The 22,773-nt window shown below is 41.6% G+C and overlaps 1 protein-coding gene across 4 annotated transcripts in view; it reads right to left on the minus strand.

Annotated features, from left to right (window-relative positions):
- The window catches only part of csmd2 (CUB and Sushi multiple domains 2), a 253,342-nt gene that overhangs the window by 27,527 nt on the left and 203,042 nt on the right, over window positions 1-22,773 (minus strand). For all 4 annotated transcript variants that reach the window (XR_006826279.1, XM_046058105.1, XM_046058104.1 and 1 more), the window contains 12 exons: window positions 16,218-16,406; window positions 15,216-15,362; window positions 12,715-12,903; window positions 11,345-11,530; window positions 10,954-11,148; window positions 10,505-10,678; window positions 10,215-10,388; window positions 8,847-9,020; window positions 5,350-5,538; window positions 4,638-4,811; window positions 3,287-3,469; window positions 321-497 (listed from right to left, as the gene is read on the minus strand). Coding sequence is in view for 3 of the 4 variants with exons in the window: in XM_046058105.1 (XP_045914061.1) it covers window positions 321-497; window positions 3,287-3,469; window positions 4,638-4,811; window positions 5,350-5,538; window positions 8,847-9,020; window positions 10,215-10,388; window positions 10,505-10,678; window positions 10,954-11,148; window positions 11,345-11,530; window positions 12,715-12,903; window positions 15,216-15,362; window positions 16,218-16,406 (2,151 nt within the window). In the remaining variant the exon portion in view is untranslated. The remainder of the gene's footprint in view (window positions 1-320; window positions 498-3,286; window positions 3,470-4,637; window positions 4,812-5,349; window positions 5,539-8,846; window positions 9,021-10,214; window positions 10,389-10,504; window positions 10,679-10,953; window positions 11,149-11,344; window positions 11,531-12,714; window positions 12,904-15,215; window positions 15,363-16,217; window positions 16,407-22,773) is intronic.

Genomic DNA, 22,773 nt, shown 5'->3' on the forward strand with positions numbered 1-22,773 from the left:
TACAAGTGATTAATGTCCTCCCATGACTTGCATGTATTTATGCTTTTCTCGCATAACATATAATATCTCGCATTGTATTTCACTCCTCTACAAGGCCTGGATATGTATTCTGCTGGTATCAGAACTTTCAGAATGTCCGAACTACTGTTCAAGTGCAAATAAAGACGAGAGGCCAACAAGTAGATAACTCAGAAATGTGTATAAGCCAAGGAAACATAAAAGTATCTTCAACTGGAGCAAGAATTTACATTCAAATATACTAAAAAGATAAGCACTATCCATAGATACATTTAGTTTATTCTGTGAGAGCTGTTAATTACCAGAGCATTCGGGCATGTTGCCGGTCCAGGTCCCATTAACAGTGCAGTGTCGGGTAAGCAGGCCAGTAGAGTAGTAGCCCTCCCTGCAAGCGTAAGTAATGGATCTGGAAAATGTTAGGCCGTCGTGGATCAGGATCTGGGCATTCCGTGGAGTTCCTGGGTTACCACAGGAGATCACTGAGAGAGAAAAAGAGAGGTTGGTATTCTGCTACATTTCTTTTACACTGAGAAATGTATCCGATATGTGTTCTTCACTCGGTTTGTATTCCCTTTTACTTCTTTTTCTTCATCAGCCCACCCAATCACCACCCTCATGATCTTCTCCCACAACCTTCTTCATAAGTAACTTTGATAGACACACCCTTTCCTCAGAAAGTCCCTTGGTGTCTGTCTGGCTGCCAGAGATGGTTCTGTTCATTAAAGTCTCCAGCTTGCCCTGGGCCCTCAAAGCTCTGTGGGCTTTGCCCTCCCGTAATGACCAGATGTGGCCTGGCCCTTGAAGTCTGTGCCAACCGAGAACAGGTGGGCAACCTCTAGTGCTAGTGGGCATACCACACACCAGAGAGAAAGTGAGACTGAGTGAGGCAAGAGAAAGAGGTGGTGGTGGTATTGTGTGGAGAGGGGGTAGTGTCTGTGTGAGTGATGGAGTGTTAAGAACACAAGCCTAGGAGACAGGATGGAGCTTCTGGAAATAACATGAAGGAAGAAAAGAGCCATGTGTTAATGGGAAGAAAGAAAAAAGGCAGAGAAAAAAGAGACATGAAAAGACCATGAAAGAAAAATACATGCGCAGATAGTACTTGCCAACTGGAAGGTGGAAAACTGTTTTATTTAATTTTATGGATGGTTTTTATTATTTTATTTTTGCGGAGAGATGAGTAAAAACACTTGGACACGGCCCCAAAATATTGATACTGTAAAGTTGATATGAAGCCCAATATGAAAGAAACATGGCAGCTGCAAGGATACCATCCATACTATTGATAGTAATTGATTCAAACTAAAGTTTATAAGCAAGACCACCTGATCCTTAACAGCCTCTTTCTACTTCACTTTTGCTGCTGCATGCATGTTGTTTCACAGTGGAAAAAGAAGAAGAGCACACTGTAGTTTTGTCACTGTAATGTATTTGACCCATCTCAGCAATTGTATTGGATAGTGGAGGGCCTAAATACCCAGATCGATTGGACGCACATGCACACACACACACTCACACACACACACACTACACATTCAGGGAATCAGCTTTTTCAGGTGTTGGCAGCAGAATGGATGCAATGCTGCACAAGGACAAAAGCCTTATGGTGTTTAATCAATAGAGAAAACATCCTCTGTAATGTCTCTCATTCTCTCTTGCTCAATCACCGTTTTACATTTTTGCAAACACACACAAAACACATGCAAATTCGCGATGTGTCTTTCATTTAATTTGCAAGGGCAGTAGCTAATTATACAATCAAGGACTGTTACTACAGTATTAGCCACAATCTCTGAGTAAAGGAAAGCTTAATATGTGCAATTCAGTGATGGGATTTGTTGAGATCAGCTAGCTCTGAAAAGACATCAAAATGATGAAATATAAATACTCATTAGCAAAGTAACCATATTGTAAAACATTGACTAAGGCCGCAATTAACTCCAATTGATGGTAATTATTTGGGTGTCTATTACCCCTGAAATTACAATAAAAATCTATGCATACGGTTTATAAAAAGAATGCAGCGGGAGTAATTAAACATCTGGGCAAAGGAAAAAGAACATGAATGAAAAAGGATACACAAACGAAAAGAGCACTTGAGAGAAATACAAGTTACTGAAATGAAATGTAGATGTGTTATATATGTCCAACTTCAGTTACCATCGTAGCTCTCCAGCTGGCCTGTACGTGTTCAGAGAAAGTCAAATATAGTGTTCATTTATTACCGCCCTTAAGAAATTCCACCAGTTATTCAAGACAAGGTTGCCTTGGTAGCAATTTAATCAGTAGCCTGTACGTGATTTTCCCCAGCAATGTCCTCCAGGAATCCCAAGGCATTCCCAGGCCAGATGGGATATGTAATCCCTCCATAGTCTTCTGGGTGTGCTCCAGGGTCTCCAGTTGGACGTGGTCAGAATACACCCACAGTACATAGGGGCAAGCACCCGGGTTCAGTTCCAATTCCTGAAAAAACCTCAACTGGCTGCTTTAAAGGCAAACAAGCAGCTGTTCTACCCTAAGCTCTTCCTTGATATCCAAGCTGCTCACCCTGGCCCTAAAGGGTTTTACTTTTTTGGTCACTACCCAAAGCTCATAGCCACAGGGGAGAGGAAGAATGTAAATTGACCGCTAAATTGGGAGCTTCACCTTAGAGCTCAGCTCCCTCTACACCACAAACAGGGGGATGCCACATCAATCTGCCTATTGATCTCATCTTACCCCCACCTTACCAGACCCCAACATTTATGCACTTCTTCATTTGGGAGGGCAACCTTGATATTCTGTCAATAAAAATCAGAAACAGAATAGCTAATAACACACAGGCTTTGTGGAGTACCACTGTGAATGTACTATACTAACAGTATGTGTACATGGCACCTGCTTAAGTTATGTAAGGACCAGATAGCCAGGAGCGATTATCTTAGCTCCTCATATTCCCACAGCAACCACCACAAGACATGTTGGTTTTCTCCTAGTACACGAAACACAAGTAGATTAGCTCCCATGAACTCTCCAGTGTCTGTATGAGGGTGAAGGGATGAGGAGACAAGGCTAAAATCCATATTGATCTATATGAAAGTCTGACAATTGGCCGGGGTTTCCTTCCTAACACACTGGCAAAAACTTTCTAAGCAGTGTGATCCTGCTGTCTAGATGGTGCGTATGGGTTTCCGTTTAAAAAATGGAATTATACATCCCCTCCTACCTGTCTAATTTTGCCAGAGTAGAAAGAAAAAAAACACTGTAAATACCTATATGTATTCCTTACCATGACATTCAGGTTGGGTGCCGAGCCAGGTCCCATTGGTCAGGCAAGTTCTCTCTGGCGAACCCTTCAGCATATAGCCGGGCTCACAGCTAAAGCGGACCACACTGCCTACTGTGAACTCTTCTCCCAGACGGATACCATGTACAGGAATGCCTGGATCTCCGCACAGCCTGGCAGTCTCCCCTGGAAAAGATAGAACAAGAAAAAAAATCTGGAAATTGGAAATGTACTCTTGACATGAGTGATGTTTTCATATTAAAACAGACTATCAAATAGATTAGATTAGAAAAGTAACACAGAGCGACTGTCAAACATGAAAATAATATTCCCTATCCTCCATAAGGAGTGATAACCTTCCCAAAGGGTCTCTATATCTATTTGTTCAACATTCAGAAAATGTGCTATTCGATGTGATTTTTCATTTCATTGACCAGATATATATTTGGCATCTTGTTTCATAATTCTACATCCTCCATTTATAAGAATCAAAAACCGTTTTGTACTTCTGTGTACTGTTCTCGCTCCTCATTTTACAAGGCACTGGTCAACATCACTTCAATAGTGCATAGCTAAGAGTGTCGTGCAGATCTTTATAAAAAGGTTGTGTTTATTGTCCGTTGAGAGAACACTTGCAATCCATGGGATATATATGAATGTCGTGAATTGTGACATTAAACTGTCAGTATGCTATTTTATTGTTGGCTTGAGAGTCTTTATGTGCGCTAGTTTGTGTGTTTCTGTTACATCTTTGTGAATGTGCTTGTATTTATACCTATGCACATTAGCATATGTGGACACCCCCACAGCCTTTCTTGTGTTTATTACGTATACTACAAGCTCTGAAGCGAATCGCTGTAAGGGGAGAGAGAGCGTGAGGGATGATGTCTTTATAGTGCTTCATAACCCAGCTGAGGTGTGGGCATCCCTGTTCCTCAGTCTAATATGAGCAGATTAAAGCAGTTTTATGGAGGACACACTCTTTGCCCTTGAGGCCTGTACGGCAGACAGGCAGCGCCATCTTTGGTCCACTTACTTCGCTCATTACCTGCTAACAGCTGCCACCCAAACTTTATTTGTTGGCCTGGTGTTACTAGGACATCCGTGTGACTGCGTGGTGATATTACACCTGAATTACTCTGAAGTATTAGAAGCAGGAAGCTATGAAGAGGATGAGAAGAGGGGCTACAGCAGCACATAGTTTCAAATATTAGAGTGTCAAATGTGTCTTTAAATCTTTAAATTAAAGTTGATCTTGAAAATCAAGTTAGAAAGCTTTCACAAAATGGGGCTGTTTTTTAGTTTTTATCATTCCCGACTATCAGATAGTCAATCTGGGTGTAGTTTTCCGTACCAGAGCAGTGTGGCGGGGAGCCGCTCCACTGGCCGTCCAGTTGGCACATTCGCGTTGTGTTGCCGATGATGGTACGCTGGCCGATGCAGCTATAGCGGATGACTGATCCTACTGTCCGACGGTCGCCTGAGATCTGGGCATATGGAGGCATGCTGGGGCGGTCACACAGCACCACTGTCCAATCAGTGTAGAGAGATGAGAGAATGAGACCAGTGAACAAGTGATATTGCTCTACGGCCAATGGTGAAGAAGTGATAAATACACTACATACTGAATATATTGCCTTGTGAGCACTACTTTCACAGTATAAGACCACATTTTATCAAAAATAATATCCCACTGATTAAGAGACTTAATTCCATCAGAATGCTTCATCACTTTATGAACCGGGTTAAATTACAAATACATAACAAGATTTCCTACTCTGACTGGGAGAAAACCCAGTAGGGATGAAACGGTTAGTTGGTTAATCAATTAGTGTCTCAAAAAATAATAATCTTTTAACAACAATGATCATTTAGTGCAAAAAATATGTTTAACATAATAACTAACAATAGATTTCTGTTTTAAGGAAATCAGTTTTAAATATTGATTTTGAGTATTGAGTAGTGGGCCTGGCGAGTTTACACAGTTTTACAGTACTTCTTTTCAGTATATACATAAAATTGTAAATCATGCAGCGTCACTTACAACCAACTCCTGGGGTACTTACACAGGCACTTGGGCAGGGAACGGTCCCAGGTACCGTCCCCCTGACAGGATATCGAGCTGGTGCCCAGCAGGTAGTAACCCGGGTTACAGCGGTACGACACAGTGGTCTGGAAGCTGTAGCGATGCGGCCCACTGGGCAGTACCTGCCGAATGCTGTTTTCTACGTGGCCCGGCTCTGTGCAATTCACAACTGGAGAAATGGATGCAGAGGGGGGAAGAGAGTAAAGGTAAAAAGGAAAAAAATATGTAACGTGTAAGCGTTTGAGGTTCAGTTTAACCAATTATTTCCGCTGAAAATGATGATTTAATGTTAGAACTTTTTTCTAAGATATATACTATATATTTTCATATAGATATATGACTCCCTTTCAAGTCAGGGAAGATGCCCATTTTACAACTAGGGTGTTCTTTCCTCATCTACCACTTTGACCCATCCAGCATCTATCCGTCCACACCAATCCAAATGAAGTAGGAGGCAGACTGGAAATAAACATTTGCTTCATTAGAGCCAGTCTCCTGCTGGCCGCCGTGTAGCAGAGATGGTGATGGATGGGGAGCTCACAGGAGAAGAGGCACCATGTCAGTTTAGCACCAGATGGAGAGAGTTAGGGAAGGGGAGAATGAGGGATGAGTGAGGAGCGAGGGACAGCGAGGGGGGTGTTGTACAGAGTCAGAGAGGAAGAGGCCCTGATGGTGCAGAATATATTAAAATTCATGACAGAATGTCAGGCTATGACTGCTACCAGCACAAATCCATCTTAAATGTCTCAGATACAAGACACAAACCAAAACCTTACACAGCCTTAACAAAGTCAGAATACAGTGAGTAACAGTCGCAGTCTATTCTATTCTGCGAACCACAGCTAAATGTATACTATGATGCCAAAACTATAATGGCTTCTAAAACACTGTCTGGGAGTACCCACGCAGCCATTATGCCCCACTTTGCCTTGCCAGTCTTGCCCCATGTGTGTGCCTTTGCCAGAGCCAAAATGAGCCCATTGTATGCTAATGTGACTAAAAGCTTGCTCGTTTTCATGCTCCCAAGCTGGCCAGCACAGCTAAATCACCCCCAAAATACCTATTATAATGTATTCCTTCCAGTAGAGTGCTGACCTGTGGTGCCATCATTTACAACTTACCGCATAATAACACTACAAAGTGTATTTGAAGCAGTGGACCTGCTTCAGCACGAGACTTTCCAAGCTTGGACTTCAGCTTTGAAAAAATGTGCTCGGGCAACATAGGCTCAAAAGTGATCCAACAGTCATCTAAAATGACTGACCTCCTGGTAAATTTTTGTGTGCGGCCTGGTGGGCAGGGAGAGAGGTAGTGAAAGGATGAAAGGAAAAGAAGAATAAAAGTGAGAGGGGAAGAAGGGCTGAGGTAATTCATCTCTGTTCCACTCAGAAGTGGGGACCCCGCTCACCCTCTCCTCCTCTTGGCCTCCTGCCAAGTAACAGCCCTGTAAGTGGTGTGTCAGAGTGTGTTTTTTTTCACTGTCCTGTGTCTCTTGCCTTTTATCGCTGAAAGACAAATAAACACACACGAGTCATCCAAAGAAGGCAGTGTTGGTGCTATTGCTGTGACTCAAATTGGTGGAGATTAGAGAGGGCTAGGAGACTGACTGGGTCCATGGTGCTCTCTTGCTCCCTGCATTATTGATGGCGCCTACAGACTCTTGTAGTTAAAATCTGGACTGTGGAAATCATTACATCTGTCTGACTGGCACCTGCCCCACCCTCACCTTTTTTCCTTCCTTCGTTATCTGCCCACTACTTTCTCTCGCTCTAAAAGAAAAACCGATGGTTCAGCTTAGCTAAGCGAAGGTGAGATGGATGAAGCGAATGTCATCCCAAGACTTCTAGTTTTCCTCTCAGGGAACGAAGTATACGGCAGACAGGCGAGTGCGCCTCACCAAATGTGTCTCGAATGCTGTAATTAAGGTGATAAATCTGATTGACAAAAAGACCTCTAAGCTACTTATGTCTCCATTTCAACAGTAAGGGTAATGTGCCATCAAAACAGATGGCCACACCCACCAAGCCATCCACACACACACACACACACACACACACACGCGCAGACACAGAGGAGCACACAAAATCATCAGCATCTCACAGTCAGCATCTGCATGGAAACAAGGCCAATGCTAATATGATGTCACTACTAGAGCAGAGAGATTTAAGGCGTATGTCTGGGAGAAAATCTCACCTGCTTATGCATACAGCAGCCAAATGCACTTCTCTCTTCTTTTTTTTAACAACACTCCTCATCCCTTCATGAATGTCTAAAAAAAGGCCAAATCCTTTCTCTCCTCATTTAAAACAAACTCATAAGTCAATCTATCACTGCTTCTGTCACTGCCTTGTCACATTCAGGGCCTGACCTTGCGAGCGCCCTTTCTGTGCCTGTCACAAAGCCCTCAGTTAGTGGAAACTTAGAGACAGACGTGGGTGCTGAGATACATCGCTTGTCGCATAACACTGCCAAATTAAAAGTCCTTGGCTCGCTCATTCAAAGCAGAGCAGGGTACTTCTTATTCTGTGCAAAAGCCAGGACGCAGGTCTCCAAAGGCTGCTGTCTTTCACACAAGCTCAAGGATCCTGTGATTGTTTTTGGTTGTCTCTGCACGGTTATTAACCAAGTTTGTTTCTCTGACAGACAGGTGAGCCTTAGGGTGTAACAGAGGTAGCTAGGCTAAGAGGAAATATCATCAAACATTATCCGGAACCTCCATGGACCATGTGGTTGAGACCGTGGTAATTAAATAATTCAGGTTTCTCTTTGGTTTTTCCATTTCACTTTCCCCTAACATGCACCGTTTAAACTCTTTCTCCATTTGGATGTCTCTGCGCGTCATCTCCATCTCTCTGTGATTGAGGTCATCTGTGGTCACAGAAGATATCACCGTGCACAATACAACAGGTAATTTAATAGCTATCCACACGCATGGATGAGAACACCCTAAGACATAATGGCAGTGCATGTGGAAATGAGAACATTTTCTGACTCCTTGCTCCGTGCATTAGATAAGCACAAAGCTGATGTCAGTGACTTATTTAGCTCTGAAATTATTCATAAAGCACAATACATATAAATAGCATTGTGAGAGTTGCTATGCTTGCCTATACATTGCTTATGTATCTTTGCTGTGATCATATATGCATTTTAACATTGCTCATATTTGTATATAAAAAGATGTATGCACATACAGATTTTTTCAAGATATGGAGGTGTCTGAGAGAAAATTATTTGATAAACTGATCTCTCATAATAGTTATTTGTTCGCTCACATGAGAAATTGTATAACTATGTTTCCTGAAATTGCTTTTTTAAAAAATAATTATGTGCCCACTAGATCCAACTGTAGACATGATCGGGCATGTCTTCCATCTGTGCCGGTTCTTTCCATTTATCCTCCCATTCATTTGTAGGCATGAGGTTCTCCAAAAATCATAAATGCACTGACAGTTTGGGCATCTACTTGAGACTCACTTTTACACCTGGGGAGGACGTTGCTCCACTGCCCATTGGCCTGGCAGGTAGATTTTACAGCCCCCTGCAGAACATATCCGGTATTGCAGACAAAGCGCACAACATCGTTTAAGTTGAACTGGGTTGCTTGGGTCATACCAAAGCTAGGGTTGCCAGGGTGACCACATGTAATTGCTGGGAAAGACAAAGCAGAAAGAAAATCATTGTTACAGATGGTGCAGAGTAGTTGAATCAAATCTTAATTTAATATCAAACACCTGAATAAACATGGCCTGGATTAGAAAAGGTAATGTGACAACAACAACACAGCTGTACAAACACAACACTGAAGGTGAGTGTTGTAAAGGATTGTAGTTTTTCTGTGAACAGTTCGGATTGCAAAGTTTAACCAACATAGTGTGAAAAACTGTTTTACTGCCACTGTTACTTTTTACAGTAATAATTCTGTAAGTCATGATGCAGAGTTTCTGTGATAAGATAGAGGAGACAGATGTATGCTATGTTCATCTCTGAAGTGTAATGACTTTGGAGAGAGCGACTAATTTAAAAGCCATCACTTTGAAATCCTGTAGACTGTGGCATTTTCAGTTGTGGAACTGGGACATCGAGCTTGTTTGTCTTCATAGAAATATATCATAAGATAGTGATGTTTATTGCAGTGTTAGTAATCTCTGCTGCCTTCTCTTCGACACACACACTCACCAGAGCAGCTCCAGTCTCTCTGCCCATCTGTAGCCCAGCCACCTTCAGTGTTTAGAGGCTATTACTTGTGACGTGTAACCAGAGAGATAAAGCTGTGTGCGAGACAATGAGCGAGACTACAGAGTGGTGACGACAGACCGAGAGAGCCAAAGCAGAGCATTATAAAATTAATTTAACCCTAAAAAATGACTGAAGGCCCTACTGATGGCAAATGCTAAGGTAATGAATAAAGATCCAAACTCTAAATCCACAGTCCCCACTGCAGCTGCAAGTCTCTATTTTTGCCCCTGGCCTCTATTAAAACAATCTTGTAAAATGAGTAGTATTAGGGAGGAATACAGTGGATTATTTTGGAATAATTTCCACATAATTAAAATGTCATGGTAAAACTTAGACATGAAGCCAAGGTGGCTTTTACTGTGTATTTAATCCTGAAGACTGTCCACGTTCTGTAAAAATTTTCAACAAGAATTAATTGGTGATCAGTACCGGCGCCATGGGTCTAATCATACTGAATTGGCCAAAAGTGTCCTAAACTAACCTGATAAGAGCATCCCTAGATAATATGTGTCTGCACTTATTAAAAAACATTGATCAGCAACACTATTAAATGGAGAAAAAAGTTGCCAACTTTGTTTACTAGCTTTACTAATAACTGGCACTTACGGACACAGACAGGAGTGCGTCCTGACCATCTGTGATCCTGTTCACAGATCCGCACCGAAACCCCAATGAGACGAAATCCTGGGTTACACTGATACACAACGCTGCCTCGATAGTTATAATTCTCCCCAATGATCTGTCCATTCACTATGGGCTCCGGGGTGCCACAATGGCCAGCTATGCATATATAAAGAAAAAAAAGAATCACAGTCAGACGTGGGTGTTGTAAATAACTTTAGAAGAAAATTGCAGGATATTATGACGCTATAATTTTTAGGTGCTGAAGATCTCACCTAGACACTGGACCTGTGTTCCACTCCAAAGCCCATTGGACATGCACTCTCGTACCCGAGAGCCCACCAAGGTATATCCAGTGTTGCAGGAGAAAATGGCAGTGGCTCCATACACAGTCAGAGTTCCAATCTTGTTGCCATTTGGTGGAGTCCCAAGGTCCCCACAGGATATGACTGAAATGAGAAGACAGTATCATATATTACAAACCCATATGGGTAATCAACAATACTAATTTGTTTTGTTTGGCTTTCATTCATTTTGTTTTGGTTAGAAGATTTGTGCCTTTATAGATATGTTCTTTTCTTAATATCACAGTGGGATAAGATAAGATTGAATTTGGATGCAATTATTTGTTTTGCTTGAAAAATTACTTTTTTCTGGCAAAGGGTTTTCTATTTCTCAGTGCAAACTAGGAGAATTAACTCAAGAAACTCCAGTTTACGCTTACTCTCGCAGACTGGGCGTGGATCTGGGTAGTTCCAGGTGCTGTTGGCCTGGCAGCGAATCACTCTTTGACCCCGGTAATAATATCCTGGGTCACATATGAGCATCATTATAGTGTCATATTGGTTTTGAGTTCCATAGATCAGCCTCCATCTCCCATGTTCCACAGCAGAGTGGCCAATGTCAGGGCAGGTCACCGCTGGAAGGTCAGAGGATAAACAAACATCATCAACTCAAATATCTACTTGAGTTCGGTGCTGTTGCCAACATTACAAATTAGTTTTAATGTCAATTGTAGGTGACAGTTTTTTTAAGTTTAAATATGCCCATGCTTAACAGTATGTCCTGTTCATAATACTGCAACTTCATAAACTGACAGTAAGAGAAATACTCACGAACACATCTGGGCTGAGCCTCAATGGGGCTCCACCTCCCAGATTCCTGACAGATCACGGAAGTAGTGACAGGCCCGGCAAGTCGAAATCCTGGATTACACTGGTATGTGGCCCTGGCTCCTAGAGAGAAGTCCTGGCCCACAATGCTACCATTGACCGGAGGCACTGGCATTCCACAGGACATGACTAGAAGGGAGATGCGGCAGGAAGGTGAGACCAAATAAAATATGGTTGGCATAATGAAAGCACAGGTAGCAGTATGTAGTATTTTTATAACTATATTTGTATGCAGAGTGCTTAGCTCACAATAGGCTTCCTGTACAAACACACTCCCAGAGCCGGCATTGATGTGCAGTAAACATTAGCTCAGGCTACCATCTGCACCATAGTAAACAATCAAGTCTAGAGGGAGCACATGCAATTCATGTGGAGATTACACCTGGTGCAGTCTTGACCAGACATTGAATGGCTGCCTGCTGCTCTCGGTTTACTTTTCACCTGATACTGTTAATAAATCCGGTTGGAACCTAGACCCTGGAAGTAGAGACTTTAGATTTCATGCTTTTGTGATGAAAATCTGAACACAAACAAATGAAGAATTCACTAAAACTGGAAATCTATGAAGATGGCGCAAAAGAAACACAGCATTGTAAAATCTACAATAACATTTAGTACTTTTGACAAAAACACTTTAAATTAAAACTGATACATCTTGCCTGAATAGCTGACTTTATTTACACACTAACAATACATTCCAACTTTTATAATGTGCCAGTCTAAGTTGAAAGCAGGTAATAGCTACTGTTGATTCCATCACTAAGCACAGTGACAATAAGATAACTGTGACTATAACCCATAAGACTGACATATCAAACAATTCAGCCCAGGTAAACCAAATATCATTAATCTGATGCAGTGTTATCTTCAAAGCAAGGAATGGTTAAGTGAGCTTCCTTGAAGCATGCCTTAGGCTGAGGGGCTGTTGGTGATGGCACACTGTCAGCTGAAATCACACTTTGATCCAAAGCAAATGGATTCAGTGATAGTTTTGTCAATCAGCTTAAATCAGAATGACTCAACTTACAAAATACATTTTCTTTAACAATGTTTTCTTTGCACAGTTTTAAGGTTAATTTCATCACTTTTGAAAAGTGGGACTAAATGCTGAATGGGCCCGGTCACAATGATAACATTGATAACACACTGATTTGCATTTGCAATGTCAAATTATCCTCACTCGGGAGACTTAAGAAAAATAAGACAATCTAGTCTATTAGATTTCTGTATCTTCTTCTGTATCTATGTTATTCTTAACAACTTCCAACCTTCTCATCCTTCCTCATGACCTGCTGCTATGATTGGGGCCTCACCTTGGCAAAGTGGCACTGGTGCGTTCCATTGGTAGATCCCCTGCGCAGTCCGGGTGCATGTGGCACTGCTCTGGCCAATAAGCCGGAAGCCCTGGTCACAGCTGAAACGCAGGGTGCTGCCCAACTTAGTGCCTGTCAGACTGTGCACTGTGCCATTCACAGGGCTGTTTGGAGGGCTGCAGTAGGCCGCTATGAAAAAACATAATGAAATAGGTAAAGATATAAATATGCGTACCGATAAAATTGTGTGCAACAACCATAAAAACCCAATAATGATGCAAGATTATGCAAGTTGTTGTTGAGGAGGTGAAGGATTAATGCGCCTTCAATAGCACAGAGCCCCGGATCTCTTTTGAATCTGTCTTTTCCGCCTGGCGTGTTAAAGTAGGATATGTATTAATAGAAGCGCTTCTTTGCAATCTCTTTAAGGCAAAAACTGCGGACTAGAGACAAGGAAAATTGATTAAAAGGAAACTAATGTTCTACAAAATGAAACAGGAGTTTTTCAGCCGCAGCAGAGAAGGATCATAAAAGTGATGGATACATAATAACAGGAACAAAGTATCTGTTTTTGTTTGTTGGCTAAATTGGTGGCTGCAATAATCGTTTATCATCCCAAATGCTGCCAGCAACAGGTCCATGGTTCACAATAACATAACATCAGTACATGGATGTGTGACACAGAAAATGTTGCTCATTGTGGGGAGAGATTATGATGGAACTGGACCATGGACACACAAAATAAAGCGTATTATCCATTACACTTAATCACTGTGACCACTTTACAGTTCTATAAAAATGCAAATTCCAACTCAAACCACTCACACGTGGCAATGAAAATGGCCTCTCTTTCAAGTCAGTGGGATTTTTAAGCACAAGACAATCAGATTAAACTCCCTTACTGTATGTTTTCAGCATTTATGAAATGTTGCTGTCTCACGCAAATTGCTCCAGTGAGACAGAGAATGTGAGACATTTCAAGTAAGCCAACAGACCATTATGTGGCACCGAAGAGATGTTGAAGAAAACAGATTTTACGTGGAATGTGATACTGAGGTGCACTAAGAAAGATGTTTATTTCTTATTAGATGTTACACGGTAGGTGTACTATAGGTAATTTTATGAAATGTAGCATTCAAGTTTGAAACACTTGTCCTCTCCACAATCATCAAGAGATGAATTCTCATTGGCTACATGGGTAAGTATTAGAAACCACAAAAACCCAATGTTTAAATCCAATCATACTTAATACTTATGACTGAGCAACTGTACGTTCCTTGGCAAGTCCGTCTCCTGTCTGTCACTGTAACTGGCAGCTCCAGAGCAATCCTTGAGTTCGATTCTTCACTTCTATCTGTTTCTAACTCAATTGTCACTCTTTCTGTGTTCCTCGTTTCTTCCCCCTTCTCTTGCCTATTTTAGCATACAGCTTGTCACTGCAATCAGCCCTGCAGCTCAGAGGAATCAGATCCACATTGGCACGTGACTGGATTGGAATGGATAATAGAGAGCAGGAGAAGGTGGGTGTGAGAAAGATGGTGATATAGACAAAGGAGGGACATATAAGCATGAGAAGATAGTGAGGAAGACTAACACAGTCAGGTAGACTGTAAGTTGACTGAATCGATTGAAAAGATGAATGTGTCTATATGAGCAGATATGGAAACAGTGAGAGAGGCTATGGATGGAGAGAAATAACAGACAACTGAGATGTGGAGTTGCTAGAGGAGATGTTTGCAAGTTGGTCATGGAAGACCGGCCCATGGAGTCAAAAGATGGATTGATGAAGAACACAGCCAAACACAGTGAATCTTCCTGTGCCATCTGTTCCTTCCTCCCTACCAAGGTACTACAGAAGACAACTCCATATTGACCATGGCAACTTGTGGGTTCTAAGCCATTACTTAGTCCGTCTGTCACTTAGCCTGAATTTGCAAAATCCATCATGGTGAAGAAAATAAATGAAGTAAAAGAAACAAGTGAAAAAAGGGGGAGAAAAACGAGGGGACATCCGGTTGGGGAGACCGAGAGCTCCACTGAGAGGAGGAGAGAGAGACGATTAGTCAATCTGGCTGAGTGGTGTTGATACAGAACGGAGGGAGCCTTTTAAATATTTACACTGTCATAATTCACAGTGAGCTATGCAGGTATCGTATACCAGCAGATCCTTCATGGGAGAAGGACTAAACAGAAGAATAATAAGCAATACAAGAAACAACATTTACTAATTCCCAGGCTTGTGCTGCACAGCAAGGACCGCTGCAGATGCCTACCACCCCCGTTAGGTTGTCATGGAGATGGGTCATATTTTTTCTGCAGTTGGCAGCCCAAATCTTGATCTTGTTGACACAGTAAACCAAAGGAAGAAATGTCCAGAAGTAACAAATTCAAACATCAATTTCTTCTAGTGAATCAATTATAAATGGACCACTGACATCACATTTTATTAAAAAAAAAAAATAAAGGTTCAGCAGGCTAGTGTTTGCCTGGTTTTGACTCACCTGAGTAGCGAATGCGAAAGCCTTTGTGGCTGGTAGTGTGATCGAAGGACCAGTGCAGGTAGACTTTGTTACTGGAGCTGCTGATGCTCAGTGGGCTGGAATAGTTACCACTGAGGGTAATCAGGAGAGGACTCTGTCTGGATGGGCCTGGGTAGAGAGAGAAAAAAGACAATTAGTAAGAAGAATCCATTTTTAAAAGTCTCATCACTGTGCATCATCACTTTAATCACTGTGCAAAAGAATAAGAGTGGCAGTACATTTATGTAAACCACCACTAACACTGGATCTTCAAAATGATGCCATGTGTTCCATCATCTACACATTTAAATCTGAAGAATTATGTGAATTGCATTTTTCCTGTAAATGTAAATGGATGAACCGAGAATAAAATTAATCCAAATTTCCCATTTCCTACAGATCAAATTTTATTAAAAGTCTGAATTTTGAGTATTTTCCCTAGTCATGGCTTTTGAAGGATTGAGCATTTTATTAAGATATCTTTCCATAATTGACTTGGCAGCCAGAAGGTTAGCAAATGTCTGTTCCCCTCCATTCGGCAGAAGATAAAAAGCACTAATCAGGAACACTAGCGTATACAACCGCCATTTTCTCAGAGCAGCTTGGCAGAGTTGCTGTCTGTGCCTCTAATCGCATGCAAATGTACAAGGCAGATGTAGATGTTCTGTCGCCATGAAGGAGCCTGTGTGTGATTTTCTGTTAGTAGATGCAGAAAGCTTTGTTAGGAACGGTATATTTACCAGTCTGGCTCATTTTAGCCTTTAATTGTGATATTGAGTATTTGGCTAAGGAAGTGTGGTGGGAGATGTTATAGCGTCAATATAGTACTGAATAGTAAATGTAGTGGGTATCACCTAGATCAGAAACAGGATGTTAAACTCTACTAAATAAATAAAAGGTCAAAATAATCATGTTGCTCAGCTAAATTACATGATACTGCATGTAACCATTGTATGTTCTTTCATTAAAGAAACAGTAACTCACCATCAAAGATCTCAAGCTCATCAAACTGACGGCTGGTCTGGAAGTGTTCTATAGTGAAGGTGATGTTGTAGCCGGGTTCTACTTTGACCACCCAGGAGCAGGACTCAAAATGGGGGAAACCGCTGCCTGGTGACTGGCTCATGATGACACCTGTGGAAGCTGTCAGTACCTCATTCATGGGACAAGTCACTGTTGGGAGAAATAAAAGGCAGAGATTCAAAAAATATTTAAATTATTTATTCATTTATGTATTGCTGTTGAAGGTCGTTCAGTTATACAAACTACTGATGGTTGTTCATTTTTTTTTGTGCATTAATTTACCTTGAAGCGCAAATTGGATTGGTTAGATCAGCAGCTGCCCAGCTTTTAACAAATAGTAGAAGTGAAGATCACCAGCCCTGTTTTAACCTCTCTTCACAGGTTACCAAGATTTTACTGATCACTTTTAATGCACTTCATGGTTTTGCTTTCATTTGTATTACTGAATTTCTGCTCCCCTATGAGCCAGGATGCAACCTCAGATCCTCTGGCAGGGCTCTGATGGCTGTTCCTGAGCTCTAGACTAAAGGTGACCAGGCTTTTACAGTCAGGGCCCCTCAGCTCTGGAACACCCTGTCAGAGGAGCTGAGGTTTGCTGAAACTGACTTTTATATTACTTCTCAAGCCTTTTATTAATTCTAGCACACCATTTTATTGCTAAGACTTCTTTTATTAGTAGTATGTATTTATATTTTGAGGAGTTTAATTTTATTTCATTTCTGTATTATTTTATTTGCCTCAGTCCTGAAATGTTTTAATCCTGTTTCAACCATGTAAAGCACTTGATTTTTTTTCTCAATGTGTCTAAAAGCATATCTAAGTTGTCATTCTGGTCCTGATACTGTTGCAGGAAACAAAGCTGTCTTAGCTAAGTCAGTCCAGGAAATGGCTTATATATTATATATAATAATTGACTTGACATGAGCATATTCTATCCTACTTGTCTGTATGTGACACATACGTGATGCTAACTTGGCGGTTAATGCTCACTTCTGCCTGGAAGTCCTATTGCTGTGGCAAGTCTGGGTGGACCACATCCATCTGCTCCTACCATTCCACCCTGCCATTGGTATTCTTGTGGGACATCTCCAAGACATCCTTTGACATGTCCGAGTGGTTTCAGTCTGTATTATCAGACATTCAACAGCGCTCCTGTTTGCAGCATTTTTGTTGCAAAGCTGTGAAACCCACCTCTTAATCTGCCAGAGCTATCTGCATACACAGTGGAACCCCAAAAAACAATCTGCAACATGAAAGGATGCCAATGCTGCAATGACAACACAATGCAGCATCAACATCGTTGTTTTCCCTTCCAGTTGTTTTAGCTTCTCACCTCGCCTAGTGCTAAAGAGGTAGAGTGTGAAAAAGCTCTTTCAACAGCATTTATTTTTCTTGTTTCCTATCTGTAGCTACATAAGATACCATAAACATACATAAAGTAAATATTCTGACATGTGAAATGAACTGCTTTCTCCTGCATTTCACTGTTTCCTATATTGCAAGGAATCCTAAGGGCCTGCTTTGGCAGTACAAACTGTTTTAACACCGAAGCCATGCTGGAATTCAACCCAACAGCTTGTTAAGAGCTTTAGAATTAACAAAAGACCATTTCAAACTTACATAAAAAAAACATACATTTAACATGTAAAACAGCAGCCAGAGGTTTTACTTAGCATCATAGCAGACACACCATAAGATGCTGTAAATGTGATTAAAAAACACTTCAAAGTGCATGTGAGCAGGTACTATTTGCATACATTTTGTATTTGAGAGTGTTTGTCAACCAAGTATGGCAGAGAATTTAGCCAGGAGTGTAAATGCCCCTGTTGTGTGCTGCAATTTGAATACTGAGACTGTTCTGCCTCAGGATAAGGCAGCACTTGGCACTTGCAGGTCCATTACAGCGGTGAAATACTGAATGCTCGGAATCGCATTCTAGCAGTGCCTCCTTTGTGGGAGAGTGTGTATGTGCATATATGCCTGTTAGTGTGTATGTAGATGGGCCGTTTGTTTATGTCAGCAATGCACTGTTTTGTGTGTATGTTCCTTGGCTTGTTCTACCTCCTCTACGTGTGTTCATAGGGGAAGTGATTATTAAATCAGCAGGAAAAAAGTTATGGCAGACAGCCTGGGTTAAAAAGCATTGCAAATAATTTTCAGCATTTGTTTTGCTTGGTGTGTCAACTGGATGGGATTTATTGCCTCAGGAAATCTCAGATATTGTCAGGTAAGCTGTCACTCACAGAAAGGCATGTTAAAATGACGTATGTTCTTGTCAAATACGTTTGCCACAACTTTCATTGTATAATAAACACAAAACAAACTCTAAATATCTGCAAACGTTGTTTACCCTAGGTCAGTGGAGAAGAAGCTGGGACCAAACCCCTAGACCACCAGGGTGGCTTGCATATAGTAAACTAAACTAGCTTCTCTTAGGATGAGATGCATGTTGTCAGTGACCTTTCACAAAGCTTCAACATGTCTTCAAAACTGCTTTCAGCTAGTCCTTGAGCTGAGGAAGAGAGACTGGCAGGGGCTCTTATCTATAGGCTGCTACTTATTAAACTAATCCAGTTTGAAATGAAGCATCAGTCTGCTTGGCTGTAAACAAAAGGGTATTAGGGGACAAATCTGACAGCTGGAAAAAGGCAGTTTCAACACACAAGGTGAGATCAACGCTGATAGAGCTCAAAATGAAATTTCACTTTAATGAGACAAGGAATGGAATAAACTGGTAGCAGCAATGGCAATATGTGAGATATCCCTTCTGTTTGTGTATAAACTGTTCTACAGCTTCCCAAGCGCAGATCCACACACATCTGCATTTATATACACACTTTTGTGCACTCCAGTATGCATGTCTGGACGCACACATGCACAAATCCACAATATAATAAGCTCGTAGTGCTGCAGTGCTGTTGAGATGCCTTTACCCATGTTGGTATTTAATTAGCATAAGCTGAGGAGCGATAACAAACTGATTGAAGGGGATGGGCTACAACATAAGCATTAGCGTGGATCAGGACCTAACAACTCTGAGAAGTCAGGGATGACAATGAAGATGGGAAAAAGGGGCAGCTGTAATCCTTGCTGAGGGACTAAAAGAAGGGGGCTAGGGCAAAAAAAGAATCTAGGGAACAAAAAGGAGATAGACAGAGAGGTGAGGGAGGCAAAGGGACCGAGTGGGATAAAGAAAGCTAGCTAGGTGGGAAACTAAGGTGATGAGTGATTATGCAGGTTTTAACCAGAAATCTGTCTGGGGGATAAACACAGGGATTTTGGATCATCAGAGCTCATTGTGCTTCATTAATGAATTCAAGCAACACTTTGTACTGATGCTGTTGTTTTGTGTGTGTGATGTTGGAACTCTCTGTGGTCTCAGCAGACAGCAGATGTAGTTAAGGGCTGTGGGTCGGCCCAGTTTAATCAAATCGCAGGCAAATCAAATACTCTACAAACCAAGTGGTTGCTCCAATGGCAGGAAATATGAGAGAGGCTAAACCCATTTGCCATCATAACTGGCAACAATCATCTGGATTAAATAAAGAAAAAACAAGAGTGAGTGTGTGTCTGTGTTTATGTGTGTATTGCGATTGCTTTTATATATTGGCATGTATGTCAGTGTTAGGAGAAAGGGAAAGAGAGAGACTGAGCAAGACAGATCTGGGTATAGATAGACACCTGTGTGTTAAAGTGTGTGACAATACATTACACCGTGTTGTTGTGTTTTGAAGCAGCCTCAGAGAAGGACGAAAAAAAAGAGAGAGAGAAACGGGGAATAAAGGATACATGTGTTACGTAAGAACAGAAGTCTGACGCTAGTGAGTCAGGGGAGGGAAGTGGCAAGTGAGGGAGGAGGGAGAGCAGAGGATGAGAGAGGATTCTGATGGGTGGGGGGGGGAAGCAACACTGCAGAACTGGTTGTAGGCTTCAGTGCTGCTCTCTAGAAGACTACCACAATGGCAAGATCCACTGCTGTGTAACCCAGACACATGCTAGACCAGTGTGTATGTTTATACAGTATATGTAAAGAGTGTGCAATTGACTGTGTATGTGAGTGGGGGCAGCTAGACGTGCAGGTTCGTGCTTGTCAAGAGCTAAAAGTGGTGATTTGATAGGTGCAGCTGCAGCCGGCATGTCCCCTGCATTTCAATGAGCTGCGCACCTCGTCTCTTTGCTGCCCTCCAACTACGTCTCTCCCCGTCTCCCTTTCTCGTCTCGCTTTTTAACTCCTGTCCTGCTCTCACTTATTCGCCATCCTTCTGCTCGTTTAGCAGTGTCTCCTCCATCTTTTCTGGACAGATTTGTTTTTTTTCCCTCAATAATCCTGCTTACTCAGAGTAATCTCAAAATGTTCTCTTTCTACCTGTTTCTTCTACACATGCCAAGATTCTCCTCTTCCTTCAGAATCAGTTTGTTGTCTTACTTACTTTTCTACTCTCAACATCCTCTCACTCAACTCTTGACTCCTTCATCTTTTGTTATTTGTGGCTCTCCTCCTTGTCACACTGGTCTGTGTCTATGCAGGAAAAGTGACAGCTTGCAGGAAGGAGGAATATGATGGAACTGTTTTTCCCCAGTACAATATGTCTATAAGGGGAACAATTAACAATTAACATAAGTGTACATTCACACCTGAAATGCACGTTAAAGCATTCAGCTCTCATTGACATTCACTTAGATTTTAAAAACAGAACACAAATTTGTTTAGCTTAGCAAGGCAAAGCTATGTCAGTGGAAGCTTTCACTTGCGTATGTCTCAGCCGCAGATGTCTGCAGGTAAAGTGAAGGTTTAATAGGCAAAAGGCAGGACCTCATAGAGGGAAAAATAAACACACAAATGTCCAGACTTCATGTTTTCCTTTGTTATCTCCCTTTTCATCTCATGCTTGTATGATTTTTCCTATTTAGCATTTCAAATTTGTTACATTTATCAGATTTCACCTTCTCTCCCTGGTCCAACACGTAACCCACAAACGGAGTGAGAGACAGAAAACGACAAAGCAAGACAAAAGGAAAAAGAATCTAGAAGTTTTTAAAAAGACAGCAAGAGAATGAAAGATATATGCTTTTACAATAGCAGAGAGAAACAGAGGGACCCCTCTATGCACCCAGTCTCTTGCCCAGAGGAAAAGTATTGCATACAACATACAGTATTATGATGATGGAGTGTGTTGGGAACACTGCACTCATTGATTCCTCTGGGAGACGGATATCTCGGCATGTATAGAGCGCCAAAGCAGCCTCATGGGAGTCAAGTATCATCCACAGAGATGGAAAGAGCTGCCAAACTGATATGTGGCTGCGGCTGCATGACTACAGGCAGAAATAGTACCCAAGGGATCGAGAAATAAGGAAAAACTCAAACTAGTCTATGATTAGAGCAAAATGATATTGGCTAGAGAGCTGTTGAAAATAAACTCACAGAGGACACCTTAGGCAGAGGAAGATGTTTCACCTGTGTTGTGATATATTTGTGAAACATAATGATTTGTCGGGACCCTCTTGAAAATGTGATTATGGATCTCAAGGGGCTTATTCTGTGAACAAAAAAATGTATTCATTTGAAGTGCCTTAATATGTACTTTACAGAAGTAGTAACTACTTTTGCAAAGAGTGCATGTACAGTACTTTAACTGTTAATTGTTTCTTTGCTGGTGCACAGTACTGTCGTTGTGTTTTGGACTTTTAAAGACCTCACTTACATAACAGTGTCACCTGTGTTTGCTGCTATTTGAACAGCTGAAATGCAAGGGAAAGATAGATGATACAGACCTACAAGATTACTTTGGAAAACTTTGGTTCTGCACCATCATGTTGCCCTGACTATTTGGGTGTGGTTGAATCTCAGTCGTGTTCGAGTCAAGACCAGGTCTTAACCAAGCCAAGTGGCCAGTGACCAAATCAACCATTTTAAACGGGGCAGAAGACACTTTGACACTCAAAGACACTTGAATGTTTTTGTGTCTATGTGACAAACTGGGACAACCTTTTTTGGTCCAGTACTGAGCGAGCAGGATTCAGACAGCAGCAGCAAGACAGGGCTGCAATGTATCCTTGCAGGTAATTGCGCCTGTCAAAGCACGTCCACTAAAGTGCTTTTTTCCCTCCACTGACAGGCTCAGATTGTTAGTGTCTGACAACATTATGGAAATAATCCCTACAGAGATAGACCTTTTTTAAAGAGTAAGATTATTTTTGTTTAACTAGAAATGTAGTTATATCACTCTCGTCAAAGCCACCAGACTCTCAAAAACAGCAGTATTACCTCTCTACCGCTGCCTTTGTTGGTTAGTTTGTGTTCTCATTCATAGCATTCGTTTCAAATTCGTTTTTGACCGTGATCACCAGCCAATCAGGAATGGCGTAATGAGATAAATGCTTCTGAGGAATACGCAGGGAGGTGCATCCCATAGTAAGACATCTCACTCATGCTACTCTGAGAACCGGGGTTACGCAAGTAACCTAAAGTTATTGCGTGACTTTGGTGTTTTTAACCCTTTAAAACATCAAAGTC

The sequence above is a fragment of the Micropterus dolomieu genome, linkage group LG09 (assembly GCF_021292245.1).
Source record: "Micropterus dolomieu isolate WLL.071019.BEF.003 ecotype Adirondacks linkage group LG09, ASM2129224v1, whole genome shotgun sequence".
NCBI classification, from domain to species: domain Eukaryota; kingdom Metazoa; phylum Chordata; class Actinopteri; order Centrarchiformes; family Centrarchidae; genus Micropterus; species Micropterus dolomieu.